Genomic DNA, 26206 nt, shown 5'->3' on the forward strand with positions numbered 1-26206 from the left:
TGATACCAAGAAAAGTCCCAGGATGAGAGGAGCTGATGTTGATGCATGTTTACCTATCAAGGGAACACTCGCTCCTGGCTGCAAATAATTCCAGTGTTTTGTCCAGGTGCATAGGCCTCTTGTTATGATCCCCCCTAAAGCATTTTCAGCTCCCAGGATGGCGGGAGACTTAAACTGGTGAGCAATATAAGGACTAGCAAGATGCTTTTATGGCTTCCACACAGGAGGCAATATTGGGTTGGTATAACGTCATTCAGTGTAGTTATCTCAAGAGGCTATTGCACTCGTAAGCATCTTTGTCAGATACTGGGAAAATAGGGGATCAAAACCTCTGTCACGTCAATCATTTAGGCAGAAAAGTGACTAAGGTACTGCCACAGGTGGAAAGCTGGCCAGTTCTATTGCCCACTAAGGCCTTCATTATGAGTTGGGATATTTCACTCAAAACCATTACTCTGGGTCAAATTCCACAACTCAGAATTACAAGATTCTCTGGGCCTGGAACTATGGGTTTGGAAAACTACAGACCTGATCATTCGGGGCCATGAGACACCGGGCCTGACTTTGTTGCTGCAGGAGCACAGCCTGGCCCCTATCACACCCCTTCAGCAGCACAGGGAAGCAAACCATGCATGTCCTGGGCAAACTGAAGGCTGCCCAGGCCTCTTTCTGCCCATCCCTCTCCCTTACTCTGCCACCCTGTGGCCCTAATCATGACACTTTCCTCCAACTCAGAGTAGTGTTTTCAACAGAATCAGGAAAAAGCCCCAGGTAAATGACCAAGTATCTCTGAGTCCAATCACTGCTTTCCTATTCTGGGGAGAAAGTGCATAATCTTCTGATTTTGCTGTGGGTATACAAGCCAGATTCATAGATTCCAGTCCCTCTGTATTCCTGCACTAAATTTAAGCTGATTCATAAAGAGGGCATAGGTTGGCATTGTTGCATATTATGTAGGCTAGATACCAATAGATGCATAAAATAATTTGTAACTTACGCTTGTTCCTGGCCTAGTGCGACATAGAGCAGAACTAGTGTGCAGCTGAGCCGAAGTTCTAATTGAGAACTAGTTCCATGGTCTGAATTGGTGCATGATTCTGAAAGACTCCACCTACAGATGAGTGTTTGGTTCTGAAAGAACCCACCAATGAAGGCTGTGGAGATCCACATAAGCATAGGAAGATTTGAGTCCCTTAGTATGGTTTAAGAAAAACTCATGGTTAATTGCTCTCTATTTTGTGATCTCTCATATGGAATTTTTGCTGACTCCGAGTGAGTTTAGGAGGACAAGTTTTCTATGACTGTTTATGATATTATACATGCAACTCATATCGTCATATGATGATAAATGTTCACTTGTGCTTGTGTATTTTGGCTGTTTTCTTATAGCATGTATAAAATATCCATACAACCATTCATTAGAGGAAGTCAAACTCGGATCTCAAAAATCCAGTAATTTGCTATGTAGTTTCTGTTTGCCACTCCCAGTCTGAACATTCTTTTACAACCATCAACCTCTGGGTTATCTTTTTTTGAATGATTTCTATATCGTTCTGTGTATGCAGAGGCTCTCATTAATAATTGCATTTTTCTGCTCTGTCTTAACCTCTCTTTCTCTAGAATGCTTGGTTGTCCTTCCGTGGCAGGTATGGTTCTGCAATATTTTTGCACAATAAAAACGCGGAGTACTATTTATATCATTCTTAGTCCCTTTCAGTCTACAGGATTATTCTCAGATGTGCCCTTTACCTTCCCTCGAAGGAAATGAAGTGTATGCACCACAATTGCTGATGCAGTTCAGAATACATTTATTTATGTCACTGGAATTTTGCTTGGCCTTCAACTTCCTTATGCATGTGCCACAGCTATCTTCTACACCACATACATTTTTTGAACATAAGTGTACATTTAAAGGAAAGTATATATTTATATATAAATATAGAAAACAATGTGTCTTCTAAAAATTGTACTTAAATATATCTACTCATGCTTCTTCCCATAAGCAAAATAAATGGTACATTTTAGATTGGTGCTGTTAACACCTAAATTATATTTCTATAGCGTAACGGGATGCTCCGCAAATGACCTTATTTTGTGAAAAAAAAGGTTTACGTTTTTATTGTGCTAACTAGCAGCCCGTCCCGACCTTGTCCGGGAGCATTCAGGCTTCCCCTACCCCCGCCTGCCCCGACATTGCCCAGCAGCCTGTGCCCCCGCCCGCCCCGTCCCCCGCCTGCCCCGACCCCCGGCTGCCCCAGTGTAAGGTGCGTTCACCTGTCTTCGCGGTGGGGTCTACTACCAAGTAGATTCTGACAGTGAATGGGAAGACAGATGAGGTGGTGATTGTTATGCCCCCCGAGACTCTGACTTTCGCCTCTGTGCTCCATAAAGACACACATGCATCTATTCATTATTAAAGCGTGTTGCAGTAACCCCAAATGGTAGCAGGAGTATCTGTGCATCCCAACATCTTGTCCCCCGCCTGGCCCAACATACTACAGCGTGTTGCAGTAACCCCAAATGGTAGCAGGAGTATCTGTGCATCTTGTGAACTCTCCTCAGCCGATCCCCGTCCCCCACCTGGCCCGACACCCTCCTGCCCCGACATTGTCCCCGGAGGCTTACCTGATCCGCCGCTCCTCAGTTTACCACTCCTCGCCTCTCTGCTCCTCACCGCGGCCCGACACCCACCTGCCCAGACATTGTCCCCGGAGGCTTCCCTGATCCGCCGCTCCTCAGTTTACCGCTCCTCGCCTCTCTGCTCCTCACCGCCTGTCCGCCGCCGCTCCTCCCCCGCGCCATGCCTGCCTCTCCGCTGCTCGCACCGCCGCTGGCCTGTCCGCTGCTCCTCAGGTCACCGCTCCTCCCCCGCGCCATGTCCGCCGCTCCTCGGACGCCACTCCTCCCAGTGCTCCTGGCGTGAGCACGCACGTCGCGGCCGGCGCTACTTTGGAGGGACTACTTTTTTTTTTATATACATTTTCTAAATAACGTTTATTTTTTAAATTTATATAGCCTATGTCCTTCTGCTTGCCCAAACGTTTTCAAACATATATTGGGTGTTTGGATTGGTGGTGTACTTTTCGAGTTTACCTGGCTCAAAGGACACAGTTCTCTCATTATAATAGTAGTATAGATTTGCACACTTATCTTTGCAAGTTTTCTTTTTGGTTGTATTCCTCTGTTTTAGAAACGTCTTCCGAAGCCTACCATTCAAAACATTTAACTTAAATATGTAGGCAGCAAGACCTTTTGGGTCTCGGCTAGACAGCGCATGCACTGTCTTGAAGAGACATGGTGTTTACAATTCAGTGGGTTTCAGCCCGGCCTTAGGTTTACCATTTGTTTGCTCCATCATTGCTCTTGTATCCTTCATTCCTGTTTGCCCATTGCATACATGTGTCATGACTCATGCCTCTTTTGTGTTTGGCCCTCTCCTAGACCATTGACCAAGTACTTGTTTCCATCCACTGCTCCAGTTTTTGGAGCTACTTTTTTCTCGTTGTTTAGGCACGCCACACAACTGCTTATGTTATCACTTGTTTCGTCTGCTCCCACCCTCTCTCCATCCATGTTGCTTCTTTCCTTCTCCACTTCTCCCCACTTCTAGACACTGTTCATTGGAGTGTTATATCTCTCCATTATGATATGTAATGATTACTTTCCTTAGTACCAAATTCTGGTACAGAAATGCTGGAGCTTCCAGAACCGACTCCTGTCTACTTTGTCTACAAAACCTTTGGGTAGTCCATTAGTTTTTACTACACTCACATGAATGCTGACTGTGGCTATGTGCAGGCATTTACCCGCCAGACCCCAACAGAACACAAATTAGACTGTGGCAGAATCAAAGCTAAGGTCTGGTGGAAGAGCAAGTCTGTTGATGGCTATCCATGCAGTCTAGACGTTAACTCCTTTCAGTCTGACTGAAAGATGAAACATATTTTGGTGGAAACAGAAAAGTGCTGCATTTTGTGATGCACAAGTGCTCTTTCTGTCTGTTGCTGTTGTAGCATGTAGTTCTCAGTGGATTTTGACGATCATTTTTATCTTTTCTTTTACGAAGCTCTTCCATAGATTACCATGTATGGGTGGCGACTTGTACTAAAATAGATCGTTAAGCATCATTGTTGTGAGCCTTTTTACCTTGTGTGGTGCCTTTGGGTACTTTATAATTAGAAATGCACAATGGAATTAAGAAATGTCCCATTTATGGTTTAGCTTCGACCTAGGTCCATGAGATAGTGGCACATTTTAGATGATTTGGCACCGAGGGAGTACAACTCTTTGATGTCTTTACAAAATGTTATGGCTTAAGACGAATGAATGTATGTGTAGGAAGGAGCGTCCACGTAAGATATGATAAAAATTGCTGTTGTGGTGCCAAGTATCATGTGGTTTCAGCGGGGATTTCTCTACCATATCCAGTCTTTCTCAGCTGGAACCATGCTATTCTTTTGCTGGTTTCACAGACGCCTTTGTTGGCTATGTGTGCAAGGGGAAACACTTTATTTGTTCCGATCGTCACCTATCCTTTGCTTCCGTGCGTGACATTTCAAGTCCAACTTCTGGTGCATAAAGTTTCTAGTCATCACTCGAATTAAGGTGCCTAGCTTGGGTTTTTTAGTTAGACCCACAATTGCTTCAGGAGAAGGATTGCTACTTACTGCAATACCATTGTGAGTGGTTCATTTTGTGTGTGCGTCACAAGGCAATCATTGATTCTTTTCACGTTGAGACCCTAAGACTGAATGGGATTCTTTTCAGAATCCCTCCCCTACTCCCAGCTCTCAACCACTTGTCTGATTTTATTACACTTTAAAAATACAGGGATGTGAGTTACAGCTTTAACGGGGGCACCTGCTCATTTTTGTAACTACTAACGAATGATGTACATTGGAGTGTGCTAGCAAAGGCCGTTGCAAGTACTGAAGTGGATCCCTACCTGCCAGATTGACAAGTTGTTCCTTGCATGGCCTGGTGGTTGACCTACAAAAGTGATCTTTGGACTGATTACTGTGCATTGTTTCATTCAAACATTTTTTCACTTGAGGTATTGCATTGCGTGACAGCATCCAGTCTCCCTAATTCCCTAATGTGGGTCTTTTTAATAGGCATCCCTGCAGTTGATGCTGTATAGACAAGTGGTTTCGGCTAGACATCACCTGCGCTGTATATTCAAGACTTGTTGTTTGCAATCTGTGGGCTACATCCCGCCCATAGGCTTACCATTTGTTTGCTTCAACTATGCTCTAGTATCCTTCGTTCCCGTTTGTCCATGGCATGCAAGCATCATGTCTCTTCTTGTGTTTGGCTCTCCGCTGGAGTATGGACCAAGTACTTGAAAAATACATCTATTTCTGCCAGTGAGTATCCTTGGTTGTCAGTAGTCATGGCTATCTTTGAGATCAATGGAAAATCAGTTCAGTAATAGCTGTCGCACTTTTGTCAACTGCCTGCCACATAGAAGCTTCCCTCGCAAACCTTACAGACTACTACAGGAAGAGATCTAAAAGATATTGACGATGACAGTGCCAGTAATTCGGACATTGCCGAGACCTATTGGCTTTATCAATGCTTGTTTAAAGGAACTGTTATCAGATGTCAAGATGCACTAACCTTGCATTGGGAACAGAAATACCACTAATACGGAGCAGAGTTATGATGAGTTTTTAAAGGTTTGCAAAAGGCCGAATGGTCGTCAGTTAGGCAAAGGAAAGCCTAAGGCCATCCAAGGCATAATTCTTGGGAGGCTGATCTAAGTGACGAAACTGGCACAGCAAGTAATCTGGGACCAGAGTGATGAAAAGTCAGATGAACCAAGAAGAGGGCCTTAAACCTAATTCTACTGGGGGCAGGCAACCAGTGCAGATTGTATAATGAGCAGAGAGATGGAAAGAAGAAATAGAATGAGCAGGGAAATAGAAATATGGCTCGAGTGGTAGCATTTTGAAATCTTTTTTTTTTTATAATCTTCATTGATTTTTCAAGCAGTATTTCTTATATTCTCCTTGGATGTACATACTTTGCTACCAAAGAGTAAACCATCATACCAACAAATAGAAAAAATCAGCAGAAACGGGTAGGTATTTTATGCAATATCATTAAAGATTATTGCAATAAATGGTCGGTCTGCTTTCTACTTGTGATCTTTTCTAACGTTTCATCACTTTTTGTGGTCAATGTAGAGCAATAGTCTTCAAACTGTGGTCCGCGCCCCTCTGCTGGGACTGGGGGGAGCGAGGGCAACAGGACTGGAAGTGCTGGCCAAACAAAACCCTTGTTATGCACCCTGCTGCTCTGTGTGCAGTTGAAAGACTCATGCTGAGAGCCCATTGGCTGCGTGATGAGGGAATGAACAAGAGCGTTTTTAGTTGTGGTCAGGTAGGTTTCAGTTCTGGTCAATTATATATCAGAAGTGACACATCTGTTTGTCACTTCACAAGGTGACAGATAAACTGAGACATGAAAATGCTTGAAATGCCACCCAAAAAATAGCAGTTTTTAAAATGATTTTATTCTGACTTTCTTTAGGAAGGAAAAAATGAGTCAATATATTACTTTATTCGGCATTTAACAAGAATACCATAAAAGTACAATTTAAAACAACAATAATGTACAGTTTAAAAGAAAATACAAAAGCTATTCCAGTTGTAATTCATTGAACCCCCATCAAGCCCCCACATATTACACGTGATTTTTTTTGGGGGGGGGGGGCTTACTTCAACAGGTCCCTCTTGTCTCTCTCAATTTTACTGCAAACCTCAAGAAATTCGTGATACAGAGCAGGGTCAAGGGATCTTGGGCCACTTGTGTATATAATAGGGCCACCTTAGCGTGCTTATATTTTGCCTTTTCAGCAGACTAACTAAAAAACGGTGATTGGGTAATGAGTAAAAAGGGCAGAATAATACAAAATGAAGGGTATCCTGCGGAGACCAGAGGTCGCAGCCGCAGGGACCCTTGAGCTCAACTGCACTAGTAAAACCTGCCAGATCTGCCAATAAATGATGTAAAAGGTTGAGCCTAAAACGTGTAATTAAAAATCTATCATGAGCGTTGTGTATGAGGGCAAGATAAGGTTCCATTCCTTCACAGGTCCTCACTAAACCATAAGCTCTGACTGTGTGTTTACCCCATTCCCTCTCTTCTCTACATGAGACTTCATAGTTAGAAAACATCTCCTTCACTTTATCCTGATCCCGACCTATAATTCCGGTCGGCTTTAGGAAGTGATCCTTGCAGCCAATGCTTTCAAAAACGACCTATATATACTTCAGCCATGGGATATTCATTCCCCTGTCCCTACCCAGGCAGTCCATAATTATATGCCTGGTCAGCAAGGCCTCTGGATTGACCCAAATCTCTAGCAATGCTAACAGGGGCCTGACCTGCACCTTGTCCCCTATAAATGCTACACCCAGTTCTTCGTGAGCGATGTATGAGGGAACACACTGTGGGACTTTGAGCAGTCTTCTCAAATATTTATTCTCCTCAACCTGCAGCTTGTCAGAGTCAATGAACCCCAAAAGTTCCGCACCATATGCCACTTTGGAGCAGCAAACTTATACAAGTTCCTCATTTGCTCATGGGACCACCGTCTCAATCTACAGCCGAAGTTCATAATTGCCCCTGTGCTGTCGCTAACTTGCTACAACGCTCCTCTATGAATGCTTTAAAATGTAAACGCCCATTGAATAATATGCCCAGATACGAAAAGGACTGCACCTTCCGTAGGCTGTGAGTGCCTATTCTATAATTAAAAAAAATATGTGATTCAGTCCCTGCCTCCATAACATACGACTTGGTCAAGTTGGCAGACAAATCTAAATTGTTCTTAAAATCCACGAAGCCATCTAGCAGATGCTGTAATCCCAGCGGGGTACGTGCCAACAGGACCGCATCGTCTGCGTAAAGCAGGACAGGGATTGCTCTTCTACTTACTCTCGGTGAATCCACTTTTAGACTTATTAGTGCTTGATCTAAACCATTTATGTACAGGGAGAACAAGAACGGAGGCAAAATGCACCCCTGTCGCACACCGCTAGTGCAAAGAAAAGATTCAGTAGTTCCACCCTCAAGATTATACCTGACTTTAGCCAAGGTGTTCCAATGTAGGGCTCTCAAAATCTTTATAAGATCTTGAACTGCCCCCAAGTTACTCATTAAAACCTACAACTTCTCCCTATTAACACAATCAAATGCTGCGGTAAAGTCCATAAAGGCCAAATATACTGCTTCATTATTGGCAATGGTGTATTTAACCACCAATAAGTATAGATTTAAGCATTGGTCAGTTGTTGATCATCCGGCCCTAAATCTGTACTGGACGTCAGTAATAATATGTTGTTCCTCCGCCCAGTTCATCAGGCGAGTTAAAACAACACGTCCCAGCACTTTGGCAGTTACATCTATAAGGGAGATAGGGATATAAGACTGGGGGCTATCTCTGTTTCTCTTTTTAAAGATGGGGACTATTATAGCAGATGACCACGAGCGGGGAAGTCTCGTGGCTATGGCGGCATTTATTACTCTTGTTAGGATTGGGGCCCATAAACCCACCTTGCTTAGAAAAAGGTCCGGGGGGATCCCATCCGGTCCCGGTGCCTTATTTCGGGTGAGACCCAGGATGCCTATAATGATCTCTTCCAGGTGAATTCTAATGTGACATTCCACCTCCCCTCCCACCCCTCATTAGCCTGTGCCTCGCTATCCCCACGGTTGTAGAGCCCTCTAAAGTGCTCCAGCCACTGTTCGGGTAGAAGATTGGATCCAATCTGAGGGCTATTTGCATCCTGAAAACAGGGGTTATTAACAATCTTCCAGAAGGTGGTCATATCTTTCCTTTCAGCAGCTTCCCTCAAGTCCTCCTAGGTTTGTGATTGGAGTGCACTCTTCCTACACTTTACTGCCTGCTTATAAATTATCCTGCATTGCATAACCCTGTTTTTGTCCCTTGGGTTAGTTCTTAGAGGAGTCCTTAGATCCCTCTGTGCAAGTGAACACCCTCTATCGAACCATCTGGGATCATTGTTGGGCTTACCCTGCACTGTCGTCTGCAAAAGTCCATGTATCAGGCGACCTATTTCCTCAACTGCCTCCACTAAAGGTGGTCCTTCCACTAATACATCTAAACATTCCTCTAAAAGCTGTTTTCCTTCTTTTACAAGAGACCTATAAAAACTTTCACCATTGATCCTTGACCATTTCAAGTGCCTGCCCTGATCCGTAACCTTCCCTAGATTTGTCCCTCCCCCCTCTTTGTAACCATACTTGTATTTGACTCTAGTACCGACAATATTAGGGTATTATGATCACAACAACTCAACTCTATTGCAGCTCCTATTAGCCACTTTTTGAGCAATTGGGACACTAATATGAAATCAATAAAGGTACTGCGACCTCTTCCTTTAAATGTGGGGTTAATGTGGGGTTAACCGATTTGTTAGGCTCCACGGCCATTAGATCCATCGTGTGTACAAGGGTATAATCTTTCATCACCCTACTCAATTACCTACCCTCCAGCATATGCTCGAAGTGTGGGCCCTTCTCCAAGCTTCAAGAGGTCCAGTCTTCTCTAATGGGTAAAAGATTTGTGCACAAATGACAGTTAAAGTCCCCAGCTATTAAAAGCATGGGTACCGTTGGACCCTGCTTCTGCCCCATCAGCGAACTTAGTCTTTCATCTAACTCTCTCACTCTGGAACCTCCTGTATTATAAAAATTAATCAGAATTATATTAAGGCCCCTATTTTTAAACCGGAGGCACCTCATATCATCTGAATTCCATTTTAAATCAGTCCATATCCCTTCCTTCCATATCAGCAGTCCTCCCCTCGCTCTTCCGGCCATTGACTTGCTTGCAGGAACCCCAAACGATTTATACCCAGCTTGATGGAAATTGGTGCAATCTACCTCCCAGGTTTCTTGCACACAAATTATTTTAAATTTGTTGATAAATTGCAACCATTCCTGATTCCGGAACTTGGCTGACAGTCCTGCTATATTCCAGGAGACTAATTCGAAAGAGCTCCCTGGGAAATTTAAAGAGGGGCAAATGCCTATAGTAGGTCTATCATTGCTTTGACAAACCTCTGTCCTAGGTGGCCTTGTATTACGAGAGGATGGATCACATTTGAAACAGCACATCTTAATTGGCCCTCAGACTGTGGGGTTGAGTGTAAGATAGCCACATTTAATGCATGTTCTTGTCCTGGTTCCTCTCCCTGTAGTCAATCCACTTCAATAACATAACATAACATAACTAAGATTTCTTCCCAAGTAAAGAGAGGCATATTTGTTGGTTAATGGGAGTACCAGCCCACCCCCCTTCCTCGGGGGGACTGCCTGGCGGCTATATAACTCTCCTCCCCCTGGGCCGTTAGGACCCTGTCTGTAAATGAACCCCAGTGGTAACAGGCCGATACTTGAGCAGTCCTCCGCCCACGGACGACTTCTAAAAGAGTGAAATGCCTCCTGTACAGCCAGGGAAATCTAAAATTCACAACTATACAGTCCCCCTCAGAAGACTTACTTGCCTTACCTATCCAGGCTCTGGCCATGAGAATCTGACTATGGTTTGCCATGCTAAACCCTGCATATCTAGATAGCCAATGAGCTACCTTGTTAATCAACATTCTTGTGGGTTCAACAGTATTCCCCTTCATAGTGGGCACACCAACCAGGACTAACGTATATGGGATAGAAGCAGGTGAAAGATCTAAGCTCACCAGCCTTTCAATTCCTTGGGCCCCACCCCCAAATTTTCTAGCTTCAAAATTACCCACTGGAGCCCCCCTCGTCGCCCTTTGTTGTTTTGGGGGCATACCCTACACCCCTCACCTCTGGTGCTTCGCTATTTCCAACCCTCTGTTTCCTCCGTCCTGCATTCCGCGCTGTTTACCCGGCCCACCAACTCCCGTGCTAACACTAACATTCTTCCGTGAGTCTCCCTGACCCCCCCTCACCCCCCAGTAACTCTTCAGTACCTGGACGGGGTCGGGATGTTGACCTTCCACCTCATAGGGGCTCTTTCCTTCACCATTGACAATTCCCCTCTCCTCAGTCAACATCCCCAGTTCATTAAGTTTATCCTCACTGAACTCTAGTTTCTCCAGCAGAGGTTTGAGGGCCCTGTCTATTAACCTCTGGAATTTAGCCTAAATATCACAGTGAGTGCCCATTTCCTTCGGCTCCGCCTCACTACTAGACTTCCCAAGTTGGAACAAATCAGCGCTGCCCTTATTATTGGTCTCGACCCTCAGCGGTATAGACTTGACGGGGGGTGCCAAATTGTTCTTTTGTTTATATTTAGATTTAGTGCCAGTAAGTCCCACACCCCTTGTACATTTCGTTACAGGCCTGGCCTTCGCTGTGTACTTTTCACTGTTTCCCAATACTGCCTTCTTTTTGGAGCGTGTAATCACAGTCCCATCGTTTTGGCCAATATTTGACTCCGATATGTCCGCGGGCGATATGAAAGTGACTTCTAAATCCGAGATTAAAACTTCACCAACTTTTCTCGAGCCCGGGCCCAATCCTGTGTCCCTCATGTCTGTGACCACACCTTCCTTACTGAGCGCTACCGGGACCATTTCCACTGCACATCCACCCTTGAACCAGCTGTCACAGGGCCCTGCGTATAACCATCATTTTCATCCTCTTCTACGTCTGTTTTTGTAGCTTGCTCCAATGGCCTCGAAAGAGGTGATTTAGATAATGCTATAGGACCAAGTGAAGAGCTTCTTGACGGAGGAATTAGGTCCATGGACAATCTTCTTTCTTTTAGCTGGATTTGGTGCGTTCAGAGAGATTCGGCTCTCAAAATAAATGCATCCAGGGTGCCTGCTTCGCTGCCCCCTATGCTATGACCTGCGGGCTTACGCTTACTCATAATGACACTTATTCCAATGGTAGGGGCCTGCAATCAACGTCCGCCACTTCTGGTACAAAAGACAGTTCTCTTCAATTAGTTTGAGCCTGATGTTAGAGGGGTGGCCCTCCCTCGTCCTGACACGGACGGGCACAGACGGGCCCGCCCTTGGTCCGGGCTTAGTCTGGGCTACGTCCCGCGCCGCGGGGGAGAGGCAGCGCTATATGGGCGTTGACACTCTTCCCCCTCACTCGCGGCAGCTGGAGGTGAAGGGTAGCGCTCTGGGATATGTAGTCCTCCTCCTCCCCAGTGAAGCACGGCAGCGGCAAAGCGGCGACGACGAGGCAGCTCCAACCCTGGGACCTCGTCCCACCAGGGAACCACTACGGGCAACCAGCAGCAGCAAAGATGTAAGTAACAGCAGCAAGTGGCAAATGAGTCTATTTAATAACATATAATCTATCTTGTATACCCACACATATATGGATAACCAATCTAATGACGACTCTCTTCACATCACACAAAAAAATTGAACTGGTTTTGCGCTTCACAATGTTGCTACCATACTCATTGGCTTGCATGTTATCAGTGTCCCAGCTGTTAAAGGTTGTTTTAGTTCTGAAAGGAGTCAGATTTGTGCTAAACAACTCACTGGCTGATTTATGCGGCAGATGAATCACTTACTTTGTTATTTTATGTGATCAGAACATGTACCCTGCAGGTTGCACAAGACCCTCTGCAACAACCGCATAAACCCACGGCACTGTCTGATTTTAATTGGATCCTGCAGTGTTGCGCGCATTGCTGTGCAGAAGACATATGGACATTTCTTCTAAACTTCAAGCACGAATGTATGCAGATACATATGTGCATCCTAAGTGCTTACAAATGTAAACTTGTTTTACATGTACATTGTTAGCACAGTCCTGCATGCAATATGAATACATCTATTGTGCAGCGCTGCCAAAGTAGCAAATGCAGGCAGGGCTTAAATGATCTTTTTCGTTTCCTGGAGCCCAAGACTCCTCGATACGCCTTGCAGCCTCTGAAGAAAGTCCTGGTTTCCTCCAAACTCTCCTGAAAGTTTCAATGCCACCAGACTTAACTGCCCTGCACTGACCAGATTGTGTATCCCTCCTTGAGAACCTCAAACGTCCTAAAACATTGGAAGTAATAGTGGAAAGTCCACACTCATTTCCAACATAATTGAATTTATATCTTTAAAACAATCTAATGAACTATACATTTCGGAAACACTCTGCTTTCTTACTACTTCATTTGCTGCGAAGAAGATAAATCAGAATGAGAATGCCAAAGTCCAACAAGAATAAAACTGTATCTACCAACATTCCATTTCCTCACTTTGAAGTCTCCTTTTAATCAGAAGGAAAAAAATGAATGCTACTAGAGTGGGTTCCAACTGTGGTGGGATAATCTTTGCCTCTGTGTCTTTAATAAAATTCAGATTTTCTGCCCACCAGGCTGTGGAAAATCTAAATTTTATGTCACAGCACAGAGGCTAACATTATACTATTTAAAGTCCTGTAACACATTATCAATTGCGTTTACCACAGGCTTAAAGTAGCTACTTTTAAACATATTCTCATTTGACCAGTCTGTAGCTCTCAATATTTCCTGCAATCCTCCATCCAAAGCGAAAGATTTTGAAGCTGATGTACCCCACACCAAGTGCACTCCAAACCTACTTACATTCATACTTTCCTCTCTCAACACCTCTTTCACCCATATTGTCAAATTTGCTGGTAAAACTGGTTTATGTGGTAACCTGTAGGAAATTGACAACGGTGCCTCATCATTTCACCTCAGACTCTCAGTTCTCCTCTCATATTCCTTCAAACAATATACCACACAGTCTTTCTTTCATTCAATCTAAAAAAAATGATAAAATATTGTCTTTGAAAAAGCCTTTGTTCTCCTTCTAATAAACTCCCTGAGGTTGATAAGCCCTACTTGATACATCAAATGTCCTCACATCTGATGTCCTTCTAAAAGACACCAAACACAATAACAGCATCAACTTTCAGGAACTCTGCTTTAATGTCAGGTTTATATTATCACCCCAGTTTTCCACCATGGATAAAACTTGTTTTTACATCCCAGAACAAAGTATACTTAGGCACCGTTGGTTTCAGTGCCCTCATGCAATGCATGATTTTCCTAACCACCAGATTCTGACATACAGACATCACGTTTATCAAAGTGTCCTGCTGCTATAGCTGACCTTTAGACTTTCATCATTCTGTATGAGAGTCCATATTCAAACAGTTCTGTTAAATAATTTACTACATCTGTTGAAACAGGATTATAATCTCATTGAAAGCACCAACAAACACATTTCTGCCATGCCAATATATATGCTTTCCTAGTTCCCTTTTACCAGGATTCTGATATAAGTTTAATTACCTCTGCTGAAAGGCCTGGCATTTCCCATTGTCCCCTGAAATCTTCCATGCCATTAATGTCAACAGGCCTTGTTCTGTTATACTTTGGAATTCTCCTTGATGACCCAGAATCAATTTAATGAGCCTCGGAATATAAATTGGATAATCTATTCTCACTGAGATCAAGAATGGGGAGCTCAAAGTTACAACAACCTCTGTCTCCCTGCACCAGAACTCTCATCAACATTGAAAATGGGGGGAAAGCATACGATGTTAGTCCCCTCTAAACTTGCCAGAACCCATCTACTCCCTAAGCTTTTGGGTCTGGTCTCCAATTGAAAAATGTTATCAACTGTGCATTCATTTCATCCACAAACAGGTCCACTCCGATTGGACCACATTTCTCCTGAATCCTCCAGAAAACTTACCTGTTCAATCTCCAATTACTGGAAGCCTCCTGGAAATTTCTCGAGAAACAATCCGCTGCACCACTGCTTAGACCAGGAATATGCTTCACCACAACTGAAATCCCTTTCTTCAAACAGAACTCCCAAACATTGTTTGCCATATACGCTATGTCCTTTGATCGAGGTCCATCCATTCTGTTGACATACCTTACTGGTGACACATTGTCGATGCAGAGAATTACATAGCACTTCATATTTTCTTGTGTACAACAGCGTATTGCAAAAGAACCCAGTAACAATGGCAACCTTCCAAACTGCAATTAATTCTATCATTATCTCTGGGTGCTCCCCGAAAATTGCTCTTCCAATCTAAGCCGCCGCAATCCTGAGTCACCAGCCTATTTCCTCTTTCGACTTCTGATCCAACGCTACTTTGAGAGTATGACCTACCCTTTCTTAGACTCCTCATTTTCAGTCTCTGTGGGGCCCGATAATATAAGGGTACTGAAAACATTGCTTGAAATGTTGATAATAACAATCCTAGAATGCTTGCCATCATTCTCAAGGTTACCTCCTCCATTCTCAGTTCCTTTCTCCACCTCTTTAATATCCCCCCTGGTAATTTCAGCTCTGTTCAAACCATATCTACTACTAAATCTAGAAAGTTTCCTGACCCAGTATTAAACAAGGTTTCTGCCTATTTATCACAAACCCCAGTGACTCCAACAGTTCCATATTCATCTCTGTGTGTTGTATATAATCTCCTTGTCCTGACCCATTATTAATCTGTCATCTAAAATGCTATCAAATATATAATCAGTCTTACTCCTCTCGCCCGCAGACAAGCTGCTACTGGATGAAGTACCTTCCTTAATCCATGGTGCAGATGAGAGTCTGAATGGGAGACTCTAGAATTTCCAAAAATGTTCCCATCAATTTGAATTGGATGTAGGTCAGATGCGGCTCCCAAATCGGAATTGTTAAATATGCATCATTCAGATCCAGTTGCGTTAACCAATCTCCTTTCCTTAACATAGCTCTCAAAAGATGGATTCCTTCCATCTTTAAATGATATACAACGCACCCGTTTAATTATTTCAAATTTATTAGTGGTCTTTTTTTATCTACAAATGTTGCTGACAAAGCCCAGAACACCATCCCTCACTTCCTTTATTGCTGCTTTAGAAGAAAATTCCTCCATCTTTTGTGTCACTAACTTCCTCTCTTCTTTTGAAAACCTTATCTCTTGAGGAGCCTCTTTTGAAGTCACCCCTAAGGTAGGCGCTGGACAGTCCCAAGGGCAGGGTGCAGTGTATTTAAAAAGTTGGACATTTACTTTTAAGTTTTACATGTCCTGGTGGAGAAAACCCTTACATTTGTTTTTCACTACTGCGAGTCCTATCGCTTCCATAGGATAACATTGAAGTTGCCTTATTATATTCTATGAATGTAATTACCAAGTGGAAAGATGCTACTGGGTAATGTTTGGTGTCTCTGGAATCCTAATTTAAAAGTCTAATTTATGGCGAAGTCAGATTTAAATTACAATTCTGAAAATGCCACTTTTACAAAGTTGCCATTTTTTTGTCTTATTCATATGGTGCCTGCAGGCTGTCTCTGATCACATAAGTGGGCGCTGTTGGCAGTTGGGCTTTGTGTATTCCTCCTAGACAGCGACAAACAAGAGCTTTTGTTTGACAGAATGGGCCATCACTGGCAGGATGGGAGGGAGGAGTTGTACCCAGCCTCATTTACACCTGAATAGGCTGTGTTCTGCCTCCACAAAAAGGGCTGCATATCCCCTATAGCTAGTTTGTAGCCAAGGCATGGTATCTGTGCACTTCAAAGGCATGCCTCTAGGTGCTTCATCCCACTACAAAGGCACAACTCTGTATAAAAGAAGGACCTCAGACACCACAACTTCAGTACACTTCTGGACCTGTGGATACTCTGCCAGGAAGAAGGACGGCTGTTCTGCTTCAAGGACTGCCACTCTGCTGATCTAAAGGAACTGTTGCTCTGCTGCGCTGATCTACTGCTGTTTTTCCTGGGTGAGAAGAACTGCCCTGCATCACTTGAACACAGAACCCAAAGTGATTCAAGGGCTAGCAGGCTGGCCTCCTGATCTGTAGCCGTAGGGACATACCAAGCTTCTAACAACCTTGCATCTGCATCTGAACCTGGAACCTGCGATGTGTGAGTGTACCTTGCCAAGTGGTGCCCCCACAGTCGTAGACCCTTGGAAGAGGACCTCTGTGGATCCAGCAGAACCAACGCATCACCTCTGCTGTTCGGCGCAAACCCGAGCAGAACCGACTCATCTCCGCTGCTGCATGGATTGGACCCATCACAAAGTACTTCATCGCCCCCACAGCCCGCATCGTATTGGGAACAGCCACTGCATGACGCATCCTCTGTGCAAGCCTTGCATCTCTTGTTGATGGCAGCCTCGACATAGACACCAAACTCCCCATCGCAGCCTCACAGCTCTTCAGAACCAGCGCATCGTCCCAACTGCGCGCCTCATCTTTGATGGCGGGTTTAGCATCACAAGACCCGTCAATGGCATCTTCACCATCGATGCAACAGGACCCTGCACTGTAGCCTCGTCGCATCTCTAAACCGATGCTTTCTTCAATGCAGATCCAGATGAGTTTGTCCTGGTCCAGCGCAACCAGATATCCATAATTGGCACTTTGCACTTTTTTTGGGCCATTTACTCTAAAACCTTTAAAATTCAATATCTCCAGTGCTACTAACTGGGTTTGTGTTGTTTTGGTCTTGTTTTATTTATAAAATTTTGCTCTATTGTTCTAACCTGGTGTGGGATCTTTTTGTGTGGAGTGTTTACTGGTTTAGTGTTTGAAGTGTTGCACAAACACTTTACACATTACCTGTGAATTAAACCTGACTGCTCTGTGCCAAGCTACCAGAGGATTGAGCACAGGTTGATTTGGGGTTTGCTTGTGGCTTACCCTGACTAGTATTGTGTTTGCTACTTGACCAAGACTCACAACCCAGTCAATCAGTAACCCAATTTCTAACAGGTATCCTCAGGTCAATTTTCAGAGCAGGGCAAGTGCATCAAACCAAATATAATGTGGACGATGGGTGGCCTTAATGTAATGTAGAAAAGCTCCAAACTGCCCATTATAGTAAAAATGTTGATTTTTCTTGTCTTTGTTAATCAACTAAAATATTTAATAATTTTTGTATTTGATTAATGAGTTTGTCTGTAGTTTTGGGAATTGTTTTGCGGTTTAGGTTATCGAAAGTGCTTATACTGGGCCACCTGGTACCACTGATGACTCAGAAGGGGTCCCCGTATTCCAATAATGATTCAATGGTGTGTCCAGGTTCCAATAATTATGTGGTGGTCCACAGAAGTGAAAAAGTTAAGAACCTCTAGCTTATAGGTTTGAACATTTGAATTCATAATAGTTCACCCTTTTTTTAAAATGTCTATTTTATTTCAGCCAAGGCCTCCTCCACCCCCTCCACCAGATGAAGAAGAGGAAGAAGAAGAGGAAGAAGTGGTTGTAATAGCACTGTTTGATTTCAGTGCTACTGAATCACATGATCTGAAGCTGGTGACCGGAGAAGAATATACCATACTTGAAAAGAATGACCTTCATTGGTGGAAAGCAAGAGATAAGTATGGGTAAGCAAGCACTCTGTATCACATTTTTAGGTCTATCCCAGACTGCACACACCCTGTCTCTGTTGTTTCTATTAGTGAAGTTAGAGACCTTTCATTCATTATCATTGATTGGCTTCATTGCAACTCGCTTGTTTGTGTCCTGTTGATCAGCTGCAGTAGGCTTTCTTCCTGTTTGCGTGTTTGTCCCTCCCCTGAAGCATGAATGCATTATTTGTGTCCTTCTCCTGCTCATTTTTAGGGCTACTTTTTTCTTTGTTTTTAAACACTTTACGAGAGTGTGTCTTTTTTAGCTGGCTCTCTCACTTACTTCTCCCTCCCCATGTTGGTTTGTCCCCACCATCTGTTCCCCCTCATGTAGTCCACTGTGATGCTTGCCTCCGACCTTCCTCCCATTGTCTGCCTTGTTGTCTTGCCCCCACCTTCCCTCCTCTTGTCAGTGTTGTTGCTTTTTGCACAAACCCCCTCTTGTTGTCGGCCACATTGCCTTGAAATTTGTCTGCCATGTTACTTTGATCTCACCGTCTCTGCCTTTGTTCGCCATGTTATTTTGTCCGCAGTATTGTCTTGATCACAGCCTCCATTCCATGGATGGGTCAGTGCTGGCTACTGTGCAGCATGGCTTAACCCTTTCGATGCTCATGACGAGCTCAGCTCGTCATGATGCACAGTTGAGCTGTGCTGATGACGAGCTGAGCTCGTCATGACACCAGCAAAATGGTAATTCTCAGCACAGGAGGGGAAAACGCCTAGCAGCCAAGGTGTTAACGTAAAGAAAAATAAAGCAGAAAGCACATTGACAGCGTTGCAGCAGTACTATTTTCTTTACTTTCAGGCTAAAATTTAGAAAAAAAGTGCTGTGAACCAGCCAGTGCTGACAGCGTCATGGCCCTTTTTTTTGACAGATGGGGCTAGAAAGAAGAATGAGGAGGGGGTGGGAGGTATGGGGGCAAGCGCTGACAAATCAGGAGAAGTGGGAAGGATGGAGCAAGCAACAAGGTGAATGGGATGGGCAGAATGGGCTTACGGGGTCCGAGTAATGGGGGCAGGTAACAAGGACACAATAGGGTCTGGGAAGGAGGGGAGTGGTAGAGAGGGCCTGCAGACACATGCAATCTTATGGAGTACCAGGTTAAAAACAAAAATTACCCCTGCAAGCATGTGGCCAGTGGAAGGACACTAGCAGCAGACAGGAAGCTGTACTTAGTGCATGCTTCAGGGAAGACAGGAAGATAGAAAGAGAAAGTGGAAGCGAGAGTCACTGACTAATGAGACGCAAATAGATGAGAGTGATGTCAAAGCCAACCAATGGTAAGTAATTGGCAGGTTCTAAGCCTGTTTTAAGCTTTTGTTTTTTGTTTACAGAAGACTTTGCAATGACAGCGTAGGCGTTATCTCAGGCAAAACTTAAAAATGCAGGCCACTTTTCTCCAAATTAAACAAGACTGAGGCATTACCTAACTCTTCTTGCTTTGCTTGTGGAAGTACCACTGCAGCAGCATGATCTCAGTAGAGTTGATCTTATCACTTCTCAGGAATGCAGAGCAACTGGTGTACTGCTGGCCCTCTCTGGGAACAGTAAGAGCGGTATGCCGCTTACACATTAAGTAGCTGGATGTGTTCCTAGGTCAGGGCAGATTTTATGCTCGCTAGCAAAATAGGAAGGTAAGTGTTTTGCATCAGCAAGCTGATGTAAGTACCTAGAGACTTAAAAAAAAAATCCTTATTGTTGTTTGGTTTTAAGGTACACTTCACATTTTTAACAGTTACATCTCACAGACAACTCTGCCCAACAAGCAGTACTGTAGCAGCAGTAATTTATCCAATTTAGGTCGTCTCTTAAGGGCTTACTGAACCGACAATTAGTAGGATCATTGTCATTGATAATCATATAAACTTAGAACTTAACACCCCCCCTCCCGACACCCTTCCCCCTTTACCGGGCCCACCCACCTAGAGGTCCATCTAACATCAGTTCAGTCAGGGGTATCCTCTCGTCTCTCCCCTTGTCTGGGAGATTCATTTCCCAAATACCTATCACCAGTCGACACTGTGTAGAGTTGGGGGAGCTTCTCCCTATCTCTTGAACCATTAGCCCCCACGCCTGCAACACTTCCGTGAGTTTGGCATCCCTCCTAGTACTACGTATGTGCCCTTCCTCCGCCAATGCCCATTCCTTCAGGTCCGTGTGAGAAGTTGGCCCGATATGCAGCGTTCGCTATTCTAGCGACCGCTATGTATCGTTCCAAACGACCCTTATGGTGATTGGTTGTAAGTCAACAACCTTAGACCAGCTATCCTAGTAGCGTGGATACGAGCAGTCTTCGGGCTAAACTCTAGAGAGCGTGTTAAGCCAGCTGTTATACCATCACATACCCCTTGAACCCCAAGTGAAAGGACACCACACAAGTGTTATGAAAATAAACAGAATATTTATTAAGAATCACAACAGCCCTGGACTCTTTATGAGGACAGGGTACTAAGCACAAACCAAAACTCTTAGGAAAATACTTCAAGTGCACAATTTAAACAAGTGTCCGAGGACACGGGAAGTTTAGTGGTCTCGGGCGGACCCGATAAGGCAAGTCGGAAGCGAGGGACTCGGGACCCTAGAGTAAGGAGGCTATGCAGGCACCGAAATGCCGAAGTTACCTAGCCACGAGGGCTGTGGCTGCACAAGTCTTACAGGCGTCGGGGTCTTCGCTGACGAGCCAGGAGCCGGAAGAAAAGGAGTTGCTGGCCGGCGACCAGTGCTGAATAGTTCGTAGAGATCCAAGCCTGGATCAGAGATCGTTGATACCTGAAAGCAGAGGGGACCAAGTTCGTACTACTAGCCAGTAGTCAGAGGGTACCAGGAAGGCACCGGTTGGCCGTCACCTCGACTAGGTGAGTGGGCGACGCTAGGCTCTGCAGTCTCACGGACCAGGAGGCGTTGTCGGCGTCCAGGATGGAGGTGCGAGCTGTCCCACGAAGGTTGATGCTGTCGGCGTCGCTGGGCCCAGGATTGGGGCAACAAGCCTTGGCAGATTTCAGGGCCACGGGGTGGGCCTAAAATGGCGTCTTGAGTGGACCAGGAGGGTCCGGGGTGCTTCTCTCAAAGATGGAAGCAAGGGCCAGTCTGGAGCAACCAGACCAGCAGCGTTGGTTGTCGGATGTCATCAGAGAAGGGCACAAGCCAGCGGCTAGTGACCAGACAACGTGCTGAGCAGCGAGCAGAAGGGCCCCACGCAGATCGTGGAGATGCTGGGAGACTGCGCTTCGGTGCTGGAGCGGCTCAGGGTCGGGGCTTCTCGGACCCCAGAGCACTCACCAGAGAATTGCTTCGATGGTCGTGCTGATTTAAGAAAGCGTGCAGGTTTTGATGATGGCCGGTCCCTCGAGGTCTCGTCACACCCACAGATCTCAGCTGAGCTGACGACGTGGGTAGAGGTCAGAGGTGCCAGGGAAGCCGGTTCTCGTCGAGCTGGGCTGTCGGATTCCTTGAGGAAGGACTTGCAGCAAACCGCAGAGTTCTTAGATGGTGCCCGCTGGTGCAGGGTGACTACTCCTTAGCCACAAGGGAGAAATCTTGAGAAGAGTCTCGAAGTCCTTTCGTAGAAAGTATTCTTGATTCAAAGATGATCTAATTTGGAAGGGTCCCCGCTCCGGCCTTTATCCTAAAGAAAGGGGTGGGTACATGACTAGGTCCTGCCCTAAGGGTGGGACCAGGAAGGGGGGTAGTTACACCCCTCTCCCCTGCTGGACTTTCCCCAGGTCAGGGGCTGGCGCCCCTGGAACTGGTTCTGACCGGCAGATGCGTAGTGAGCACCGGGGTGCCACTCCGCAGTCACCTTCTCGCAAAGCCCTACCTACCCAGAATACACAAACCCTGTCTGGGACGGTGCGAACACCGCCCTTGACAGGAAACCCTTTGTCCAAGCTCTCCTCGCTTGGAAGGGCTCCCAGCAGCAGGAGGTCAGACTCGTGTCTGTGGTGGCAGCATCCATTTTGTGGAGCTGAGGCTTTAGTTAACTTTAACCGGGGTTCACAGTTACATACATGTCGTGTCCCTCTAGAAGGGCGGAATGCTAACCTCGTCACCAGAATTGGTGAGGGGGTAGCATCCCGATTCGTATGACACCTTACTCGACATGTCTTGATAACGCAATACCGAAGTTACCGATATGGCACGCGTTATCATGGAACAGCCATTGGGTCTTGGTTCCGCCAGCTGCAACCGGGCTCGGCTCGGGCCAGAACCCAATTCACACGATTCCAAGCACTCTGCCTTCAGGATTGTCAAGGCCTGCCATAGGAGTGTCTGATAGGAACTCGGGTGTCCATTGTGTGGTTAGATATAGGGCTACTATACCTAAAGCAACGAGCGGGTACGCTACGTTGCCCCAGCTGTCGTGCAGCCAGTTGTCAGATTTAGATGGCCATCCAGGGGTGGCATAATACATGCTTCAGCCCCTGGTAGGCCCTGGGTACACCGATGCCCTGAGTTACAGGGTCTGACAAGGTGGCCCAGTCCCAATTGGAAATGTACCTAAGGTACATGGAATCCAGTTTAGAGAGAGAGCAGTGGGCCTGGGGTCCTGATTGGCAGGGCCCCAGGTCAACTAAGTCGGAAAACCAGCAAAACACCAGGCAAAAAGTCGGGGGTAACCATAGTCAGGTATCCACCTTCCTACACAACCCCCCCCCCCAAACGAAAGGAGATAAGGCTATCCTTGTCCAGGTAAGCCTATATTGCCTGAGTGGCCATATGAGGTGGTACATGCACTGGCATGGTTACCCCCTGTATCATGGTCCACTAAGCAACCCCTCACCCTAAGGGTATCTGAGGGTCTCCACCATAGGGAATCACTACCTGTGGCGTGCTTTGGCAAAGTAAAAGGCTGGTGTGGGAATGGAGTACTGAAGTGAGACTCCACTACTGTCGGGTTCAACCTCCTCCAATCACTCTCCACCATATGTGCCTTTCTTTCCAGTACTGAGTTGCTATGAGCTCTCAGGGTCAACCTCTGGCTACCTAAAGCTGGAGGCTGAGTCCCTCTGTTTGGCTTACTGAAGGGACAGGTCAGGTTAGGGGTTTTTAGGCCCCATGTTTGGCTGTGCCCCGCAGTGTCCAGCTGTGGGAGTTCCCTAACTGAGTTTAAGGGGGATCCCTCAGGAATGTGTTTTATTTTCACTTGGCTAGGGCTACTAGCTTCAGTGATCCTAATCTGCGGATTGGGAAATTCTTTTGGACAGGGGGCCCTTTGGGGTCCACCACTGGCCTCCCTGACCTCTACAGCCCTGGGCTGACTGACGCAGGGTAGAGAGGGGCAGGTTACCTGCTCCAGACTGGATCCCACCTGGGAAGGTTCCACTGTCATCAGGGGCTCTGCCAGGCTAGGCCTGACTACCTCTGGGGCAGTTCCTTCACCAGGGGTAGAGTCAGTTCCCTGAGGAGGCTGGCTCTCACCTAGTGTCTGGGAGGGGGAAGACTTTTCTTCCTCCTCAATGCTCTCTGTTTGAGTGGAGTGATCCATTGTTTCAGGCTTCACAACACTATTATCGGTCTGAGTTTGAGCTGTGGCCATCACAACTCCACCAACCTTTTCAGGAAGGGACTCAGTTTGGGTTTGGGCTGTGACCATCACAGCCTTGCCAACCTGTTCAGGAAAGGCATCTTTCTGGGATAGGGCTGCGACTGGCACAGCCCTCCTGACCTATTCAGGGAGGACATCTTGGACTGGGGCTGTGGCTATCACTGCCCCACTACCCTTACCATGGAGGTTTACCATTTTAAAATGGGTTTCTTGCTCTACCTCAGCCCAGGCTGAGGTCTCCAAATCATTCCCCAGTAGGCAATCTACAGGCAAGTTTGGTGACACTGCCACTCTTTTGTGACCAGTGACACCTCCCCAGCTGAGATTTACCCCTGCTATGGGATGATCTCTCTGCACTCCATCAATGTTCACTACCTGGTATGTGACACCAGGCATAAGTTGCCTCGAGGGGACTAGGCTCTCAGCCACCATGGTGATGCTAGCCCCTGTGTCTCTGTAGGCGTCAACTTTTGAACTATTGATGAGGGGCTCCTGTCTGTACCTGCCCAAAGTGTTGGGACAGGCGGTGAAGTTGGCAAACCCCATGCCAGTCTCACAGACAAGAGTATCTAAGTCAGGGGACCTGGTTAGGCCAGAGTCCCCAGGCACTCCCAAAGAAAATGCACCCAGATTCTTGGGGGCACTCCCACCACCTGGGGGATTACTACTAGTAGTAACAGGAGGCTGGGAAGCTTTATTTGGGGGTATGTTCTCCTTATTGTTGTTGGCCTTGGGACAACTGCTGTCAGTTTTGTAATGGCCCACCTGTTTGCAGGTGTGACAATAAGGTTTCTTTTGGGTTTTGGGAGAAGTTGGGGACCCACCCTTTTCAGAGGAATTTTGGGGCCTTGTGGTTTGATCAGAAGATTTATTCCCACCCTTCTCTTGAGGCTTGGTCGATTCCTTCTTTTGGTCACCACCCTGGTTCTTCGGCCTGACCCTGGTTCTGACCCATTTGTCCGCCCTCTTACCCAATTCTTGTGGAGAGGTCAGATCAGAGTCTACCAGGTGCTGGTGTAATAACTGGTTCTGACAATTACTTACGATTTGCTCTCTCATAATTAGATTGTACAATCCTTTAAAATCAGTAACCTTACTTCCCAGTAGCCAGCCTTCAAAAGCCTTAGTGGCACAATCGACAAAGTCAGACCAGTCCTGAGACTGAGTTTTCTGGGTATCCCTGAACAGCAACCTGTACTGCTCAGTGGTTAAGCCGAACCCATCAATCAGTGTGTTCTTCAGGACCTGGTAATTGTTAGCATCCTCGACTCTAGTAGTGAGGAGCTTATCTCTACCTTTACCTTCAAAGGAGAGCCACAAGATAGCTGCCCACTGACTCTGGGGGACGCACTGTACAGCGCAGGCCCGCTCCAAAGCAGTAATCCATTTGTGGATGTCGTCCCCTTGCTTAAAGGGGGGCACTATCTTATTCAGGTGCTTAGTGTCTAAACTCCTGGGTTCCCGTGGGGGAATGCTGCCACCAGTGGGAATCGTCCCACTCAACTCTTGCTCTCGAGCAAAGGCGAGTCTCTCTTTGGCTAGGGCAAGTTCTTCCCTTTCGATCCGCAGATTGACTTCCCGCTCCTTTGCTTCGTACACTCTTCTCTGAGGCGATGTCATCCCTCTTCGAGCAGAGCCTCGAGAGCCATTGGTTCGAACAGATCTGTTAGAGCCTCTCGACAGAGACCTAACTCGTCCGTTCCCAATGTTAAGCTGGCCCGAGAGAGGCCCCAGGGGTCTCCTAGTACCAATCTCGTGCCGGCTTAAGTTGTCCTGAGTTAGCTGACTAACTATGACTGGACCTTTGTCTGCCTCCTCCCCAGATGTCTCTGGTTCCTCGTCCTCCTCTTCGCCCTCGGCAGAGAGATGGATAAGGTCAGGGTCACCTCGGGTTCCCTCGAGGGGAGGCATTTCCATTTCGGGATGAGAATGGTCGGTGTTACCCGCCTTCCTGGCATCATAAGTCTCTAAGAGACCAATCAGAAACGGAATGGTAGGGTTTGCACCCTGCTTTATCTTTCGAGACGTACAGATCTGTCGCATCTCATGAAAGCTAAGCGCAGCATATCTGGAGGTGACCTGTGGAAGGTCGACTGACACGAGGGGAGACTCAGAGTTTCCGCCTTTGTCCGACATGCTGTTTCTAGTGTGGTGTAAGTGATGCACCTACCTACACTATGGGTTTACCTACTGAGCCCTTGCTAAGAGTTGCAGCCAAGGTGTGCTAAGCCTTGAAGAGCTACAACAGCTGGTTCCGTAGAACTCCGAGTATTCTAAGCTAGGTTATATGT

The 26206-nt window shown here is 46.0% G+C and overlaps 1 protein-coding gene across 2 annotated transcripts in view; it reads left to right on the forward strand.

Annotated features, from left to right (window-relative positions):
• TEC (tec protein tyrosine kinase) overlaps nucleotides 1-26206 on the forward strand; it is a 612933-nt gene that overhangs the window by 429653 nt on the left and 157074 nt on the right. For both annotated transcript variants that reach the window (XM_086962679.1, XM_086962678.1), the window contains exon 8: nucleotides 18158-18342. In XM_086962679.1, the coding sequence (XP_086818805.1) occupies nucleotides 18158-18342 (185 nt within the window). The remainder of the gene's footprint in view (nucleotides 1-18157; nucleotides 18343-26206) is intronic.

This window comes from Lissotriton vulgaris, chromosome 3_1 (assembly GCF_964263255.1).
Source record: "Lissotriton vulgaris chromosome 3_1, aLisVul1.2, whole genome shotgun sequence".
NCBI classification, from domain to species: Eukaryota; Metazoa; Chordata; class Amphibia; order Caudata; family Salamandridae; genus Lissotriton; species Lissotriton vulgaris.